Source organism: Protobothrops mucrosquamatus, unplaced genomic scaffold (genome assembly GCF_001527695.2).
Source record: "Protobothrops mucrosquamatus isolate PMUCROS unplaced genomic scaffold, P.Mucros_1.0 scaffold804, whole genome shotgun sequence".
NCBI lineage: Eukaryota > Metazoa > Chordata > Lepidosauria > Squamata > Viperidae > Protobothrops > Protobothrops mucrosquamatus.
The window spans coordinates 498,131-505,390 of record NW_015387070.1 but is presented as its reverse complement, the minus strand read 5'-3'; the positions used below and the strand labels follow the sequence as shown (position 1 = coordinate 505,390).

The 7,260-nt window shown below is 34.8% G+C and overlaps 1 protein-coding gene across 1 annotated transcript in view; it reads left to right on the top strand.

The window, feature by feature from the left end:
* The window catches only part of OSBPL6 (oxysterol binding protein like 6), an 86,643-nt gene that overhangs the window by 41,694 nt on the left and 37,689 nt on the right, over positions 1-7,260 (top strand). The window contains exons 8-10 of the mRNA XM_015818847.1: positions 388-520; positions 1,811-1,914; positions 2,445-2,531. Of these exons, the coding sequence (XP_015674333.1) occupies positions 388-520; positions 1,811-1,914; positions 2,445-2,531 (324 nt within the window). The remainder of the gene's footprint in view (positions 1-387; positions 521-1,810; positions 1,915-2,444; positions 2,532-7,260) is intronic.

The window sequence follows — 7,260 nt, the reverse complement described above, 5'->3', positions numbered from 1 at the left end:
ATAATCTAGGTTTTTAATTAATTTGTTTTTTCTTGTTTTTTATTATATATATATTTCACCGGTTTATGTAGGTCAATATATTTGGAGGAGTTAGAGATGTTGATATATGCTTACTTGTAGTTGAATATTATCCTGGGATTGGTTCGGGAAGTCTCGGGGGGGGGGTTAGAAATATGTGTTACTTGTGATGTATAAAACTCTTTTTTTTTTCTGTATTGATGAAAATAATAAAAAAAAATTTGGAAAAAAAAAAAAAAAAAGAATATCTGATACATACATGCCTCAGTTTTTAAAGAAGAGAATAACGATATTTTTTTTATCACAGGCAGTTTTTCTCCCAGAATTCTCATGGGTAATATGCATATATGTGGGTATATCTTTCTTTAGGTTTCACAGAATAATTTCCCCTGGCAACCGTCTATCCCCTGCAGTAATAGTCTACCTGCAACGTGTACTACTGGGCAAAGTAAAGTAGTTGCTTGGTTGCAAGAATCAGAGGAGATGGACAAGTGTGCAGAAGGTGAGTACCTCCTTCTTTTAGTCATCAATCACTGCTACTGATACGGTAGAACATAGCTTGAAGCTACAATGAAAATGTACTTATTATATGTTATATAGCAAAAAAAAATATAGGAATTCTCCCTTGGCTGTATTTAAAATGAAGCCTCATCTTTTTAATTATATGCAATTTTTCCAAGAACCATCAACATTTAGATTTTCAGGACTAATCAAAAGTCTTTCCTAATGTTAGTATATTTTATACTTAAAACTACTCAATTTCCACTTAACAAATATTTCCTGTGTAGTACACATCTATGTAATGCAGAGCTGAAAATTCTGTAGTTTATATCAGTGGTGGCGAACCTATGGCACGGGTGCCAGAGGCAGCACTCAGAGCCCTCTCTGTGGGCACGTGCGCCGTCGCCCCTGTCCTAGGCCTTCAGCTGGCTTTTATAAAACCTTTTCGCTTTAGGCCTCCGCCGCCATGTGCAAAAAAAAAAAAAAGGTTCAATCAGTCAATTTCAACTTCTCGCAGGAAAAAAAAGATCTTGCAAAGTTTGAATTGATTGATTGAACTTTTTAGTCCCACCCGGTCTGCCGTTACCAGCACAGCCACGCCCACCCAATTGGCCACACCCACCTGGCACTCGACGATGTATAAGTGGGTTTGGGGTTGCAGTTTGGGCACTCAGTCTCTAAAAGGTTTGCCATCACTACTCTATATTATAGGTAATAATAATAACAACGTATTTTATACTTTCTACTTCACTGTTATCTTTTTTAATTTTTAAAATAGTTATCATTTCACTCAGGAATAATTGTAGGGATTAAAGATAACCCAAAATGAATTTTAGGATGTTCCCATTATTTGCCTTGAAATATAGTTTAAGAAGGTTGAAGAATCAAAGAAAAAAAAACCTTCCCAAAACTCTTGAGTGTTTCCAAGCAAAGGTTTTTTTTCCCATGGGTCACCTCACAAGCACATACATTGTTCCGTTCTACATATGGAATGATTTGCTATCATGATATCCACCAGTCTGAAGTTATTCCGAGAAGGTTTGGGGACATGCAGGAAGAAATTTCACAGTTGTATGGAATAGATGAAGGGAGCTCAAAATTGGTTAGCGTGATGTGGCCCGAAATGTATGTATTTTTACTGTGTGATCACCTTGTTTCCTTTATGGAATGTTAGTGGGTAATGGGGAGTGGGCTCAGATGTGATTTCAGTAAGTTCTCTTGTGTTCCTCTAGCAAATAAAATCTTAATCAGAATAAGTTTTTGTTGTTCTAAATGTGTTATTTTTTGTCAGATCTTGCACATTGTCAATCAAATCTTGTAAAACTCAGTAAAATTCTTCAGAACTTAGAAATACTTCAGAGAACTCAGTCAGCACCTAGCTTCACAGATATGCAGGTAAACAAAATAGATTTTAAAAATTATTGAAATAATGCTTGCTTATACTATTTATTTTGCATTTGAAATATTCTGTATGAATGTTCTCTGTCATGTCATTGTCAGTATATGAACTTCTAGTATGACACAAGATAGTGCAGAATTATTCATTATTACAGTCAAGTTCTCTAATGAGCGTAAACTGAAATAATTTTTAAGCCTAAATCACATACTTTGTTCTAAATTTAATTTTCAGTTGCCCTTTTGTTCTTCGTGTTAAGAACTGTTCTGAAAAGAAAAATGAAATTATCCTAGTTAGCAAATATTAGACAGAATTCTTTAGCATAAATGGTTGAAGAATTGTACTGCAATTCTTGTTTTTGAAACTGTCTTTAATGGCCTGTTTGCTTTATCTGTATCATATTGTATAGATTAGCACTTTGGCAGTCAACTAATGCTGGGTGTTTGTTACTAACTTTTGCAGTATTGTCCATGTCAGCTTTGTCAGCTTTAACCCAATGCTTTACTGCTTTAATTATTTTATAACATAGGCTAACAGTGTAGATAAGAAAGACAAGCGTGTCACCAGAAGATGGAGAACAAAAAGTGTGAGCAAAGATGCTAAAATACAGCTTCAGGTACTGAGTTCACTATATTTTAACTATGGTTTGGTTAAGTATTTGTTAAAAATAATAAAAACATAAAATTAACTTGGATTTGAAGTACTGGATATTTAATTATTGATAGCTTTTTAAAAAATTAAGATTAAGGTCTGCTGCTCAAATTATTTTTGTAATTATTTGTCCTTTCTTAGAACTGCTAGACCTTGTTGCAGAAATCCAGAGGACCGCTGGAAGGTAGCAGATAACTATAGGATTTTATTTCCATCTAGTGGTTCTTTGGATTTTACAGCATTGATCTGGTAACCATATCATTTCTCCTATGAGCACAAAGCCTTATTAAATAAAGAAAAAAGAAAGAGACAAAGAGAGAGAGAGAGAGACCTAAACAGATCGATTCCTTGTTATCAAGGCACTATCATAAGTTACATGATGAATATATATTGTCTATTTTGTGTGTGAATACATTTTGGGAAATCACATCTAATTGCTATACTTACAGAGCAGTTACACACAGCAGGGCAAGGTTTATCTACTCAAAAGTGATATTGTATGAAAGGTGTAGATACCCAAATTTTTGTTTTTATAGATACCTTAATGTAGGCAAAAAAATAAACTTTTCATTGAAGTGTCACAAAATCTGGTCTTGAATGCAGAATTTAATGAAATAAAAACAGCATTAATTCTACTGAAAAATGGTAAAGCAGCTGGAATGAAAGGAATTAGAGCCAAAGTATTCAAAGCTGGTAGAGATGATCTAATTCAATGACTACATTCACTATTACCCATTATTTGGCAGTCAGAGGAGGTCTCCACTGCATGGAAATGAAACGGCAATAGTTGCAAATGCAAAAGCTACTGGGACTTAGGATTTTACCAGTTGTTGGGGAAATCTTCATGAGAATCATTGGCTGACTTTCCAAAAACAATGGGAATAGACAATTGGAGAACAAACCAAAGAAGATTATTACTTTATGTGTTCATGAAAAAAGTTATATACAGATCAGCAGAAAGAACATGGTGAAACAGACTCTCTCAAGTTTGGCAAAGCAATAAGTCAAGGCTATGCACTTTCCCCTTATTTATTCAATCTATATGCTGAATATATAATAAGGGAGGCTGGATTGAAGTATGTCATGATTTTAAAATTGGAGGAAAAAACATCAGCAACCTCTGCTTTGTTGTTGATATTACTCTAATAACAAAAATGCAAAGGTCTGCAAGACTAGTTCTAAAACTCAAACGAGCGCAATGAAATAAATGGGATTAAACTAAATGACAATCAGTAGAACAATCAGTCTTAGAACAACCAGCCTTAGAATTGATAGGGAAGATATCAACATTGCAGATAGCATCTATCTTTTAGGATCAATCATCAACACAAAGGAACAAGCAATAAAGAATTAGGCTGCAGATTTGCACTTGCTAGAGCAGCCATAAAAAGATACTGAAATACCACAATGCATCTATAAACTATAGAGATCAAAACTGTGCAAGCCATGGTATTCCTGGTAATGCTCTGTGGAAGTGAAAGTTGGACTTTGAAGAATCGGGACATAAAGTTTCATTGGCGCTTTTGAAGTTTGACGTTGGACAAGTCTCCGGGAATACTGTGGACAGTGAAGAAAACATGTTCAGTGGTTCATTGAACAATTCAATCCACGCTTCTCACTTGGGACACAAATGACCAGACTCAAATGATCCTACTTTGGACACATGCAGAGACCTAGATTTCTGGACATCTCTAATGCTGAGCAAGATGGAAGGAAGGACAAGAGGACTCAGTTAGATGGACTCACTAGCAGTGATGATAAGTGTACTATTGGAAGACCAAGTTTGGGACAGATAGTCATGAAGAAAATCTATGTATATGGTTGCTAACTTTTTAAATCGGCAATGACTGTTTATATAGAATTGGCTGCCTAAGAACATACACAGTGAAAAGGCATAATAATAATATTTCCTGGAATTGAAACAATCACTGGGAAGTTGAATTTCAACCATAATGTCATTTTGTCAGTCCATCTTTACTGAAAATTATATCATATCCTACTCATCAGGTACACATCCTTATATTCTTTTCTTGGCAAAAATTATTTAGAATGGAATATATCCTGTCACAATTAATGTGTGTCTTATAGGAAATAATAGGATTGCAGTGTTACAGAGCCTTGCCAAAAGATGATGTTGGGTTCTAGATATTCTCTGAGCTTCTTATTTTACTGTAGACATTTCATACTAATCTAGATAACATAATTTATGCATAGGAAAATGGAGTTTCCTGCACTGGTAATGTTACCTACCCTAGCAATGAAATTTTGCAGAAAAACAGTGACACTCAGGGAACAATGAAAAATTTGACCCTGATCTTCATGTATTCTCTAAAGTTGAAAAAGACAGTATAAAACATTTTGGAAATGAATGTATTATTTATGGAAGAATTCACTCTAACAACTTTATAAACATTTCTTTTATGAGTGAAGTGGGATATCTTCACATGTTTTTTTTTAAATGACTACTTTTACAAAGAGACTATTGCAAACTTGAAAATAAGTAGTTTCTACTTAGAGAAATAATATAGGTCTAATGACAATTGCTTATAAGTGTACAGGACACATTGGAAAAAAATGGAATATAATGACTTCCACTGTATTCTTTCTGAAGTTAGAAGTAGGAGAGAAAGTGTTGTTACCCTGAGCCACACCACACACTGGAGCTTTGCAATAAAAGATTCTGTTTAAAATATGTGCCTTCAAGCTGAAATTAGTTTTGGTCTGTAGTATGGAGACAACCTGCTATGTCTTTCCCCAAAATCAGTGGGGGAAAAGCTAACTTCTAACATCTGACTATTTGTAAGGCAGTACTAATTGGTGTACAGTTAATCAGATAAGAAGGGAAAGTAAGATTGCATACAAAATATTTCATTTTCTACTTGAATTATGTTTCTGCTATAAGCAGTGGTGGGATTCAAATACCTGAACAACTGGTTCTCTTATTGGATGCAGGTCTGGGCCTCCGAGGCCTAGAACGGACTTCTGAAAGTGGCATCCACACACTTCCGGCGGGCTGTTCTAGGCTGCGGAGGCCTTTCCCAAGCCTCCGAGGCCTAGAATGAACTTCCAGAAGCAGTGTGCATTTAGCCGGTTCTCCGAACTCAGCAAAATTTAGCTTCCGGTTCTGGTGAACCGGCTGAATCCCACCACTGGCTATAAGTAAAATGAGGTTTTTTACATATAGATGATGTGGCATGCTTTGCATGAAATGTTTATATAGCAGTGGTTTTGTTATATCTCAGTTAATGTCTTGTGTAAGGAATACCAAATTTAGGCTATTTTACTCCTCATAATCTTGATGTTACTGCTCTGTTGATGCAGTCTGGGACTGCATTGGCTTTTTTGGCAGCTGTAGTACACTGCTGGCACATACTTACATAATGGTTTGCTAGGATACCAAGATCTTTCTCACAGTTACTACTGTTAGGCCAGGTGTTGCCTATTCTATAGCTGTGTATTTGGTTTTTCTTGCCTAAGTGCAGACTGCAATGTTGAAGCTGTTTTTTTTTATATAGCAGAAATTTCAAGGAGATTTTTCTAAATTTATTCCATGCTTTCAAAAATTCTGTTTAGATTGCTTTGTGACCTATTTATCATAATTTTCCCACATAGAAGGTATAATTCAGAAGCCTACAGAATTTGCACATTTTGGGATTAATGTAATGTTTTTGAAATTATGTAGAAAGATTTTAGAATAACAGTCAACAGTCTGAAGGATTGTTTTTCTATCAAATCACCAAAATTAAACAACAAAAAAGAAATAAATATTGCAACATTCTAAAACATAGCTTTGTATTTTTATGTAAATTGATATTTTGATGATATGTAGGATTAATGAAGATTGATCTGAAAGCGTGGATCCAAATTTTAATTTCACTGTCTCTATTTCTAATGTAGACAGATGCTCTGTATAAATGGGGAAGAGTATCCTCCCCTCAGTGTGACTATGGGGTCCCACATCAAGCTATAGATCACATCGTAATTGGTTGTAAGCTGAGGGCATACTACCGATCTAGTATCTGATTTTTTTTAATATAAACAATGCTGCGTTTCATTGGTTACATTGCCTAGACATTGGTATTTGAACATAGATCTTTTTAACATTTATATTTTACTGGGTTTTGCTAATCTAGATGAAATGTTAATATATTTTGCTAGTCCATGTATGATACGCCATGCGTTAAATAAATAGATAAATTTGTAATATGTTAATCTTGCAAGACTGTTCTGATTTAATACTAATAATTTATTGACTGGGGATGCATTGGCTTAGTGGTTAAGGACTCTGAGTTGGTCAGCTGGAAAAGCTGACAGCCAGGGTTTGAGATGCATCTCTGTGTAAAGTCACGCTGGCCACATGACCACAGAAATGCTTTGGACAACACTGGCTCCCTCAGCTAAGAAATTGAGATGAGCATAACCCCCTAGAATCAGAACAAATATATGGGAGAAACCTTTACCTTTAATCTATTTACTATATATCTATTTATTTTAATGCAACAGCTTAAATTGTTGCTGCTAAAGTATGAAAACCATTTGAAATAGAAAAAATATATTAGAAGCTACATGCAGTTATTTTTGGATATGTGACTTCTAAAAAAAACAGGATTCCAAATTTCTCCTATTGTAATAGACTAGTTCTCTTGGGTGGCTCATAATAGAAAGGTTCCTAGATATAACTAAGCATCTGTTTA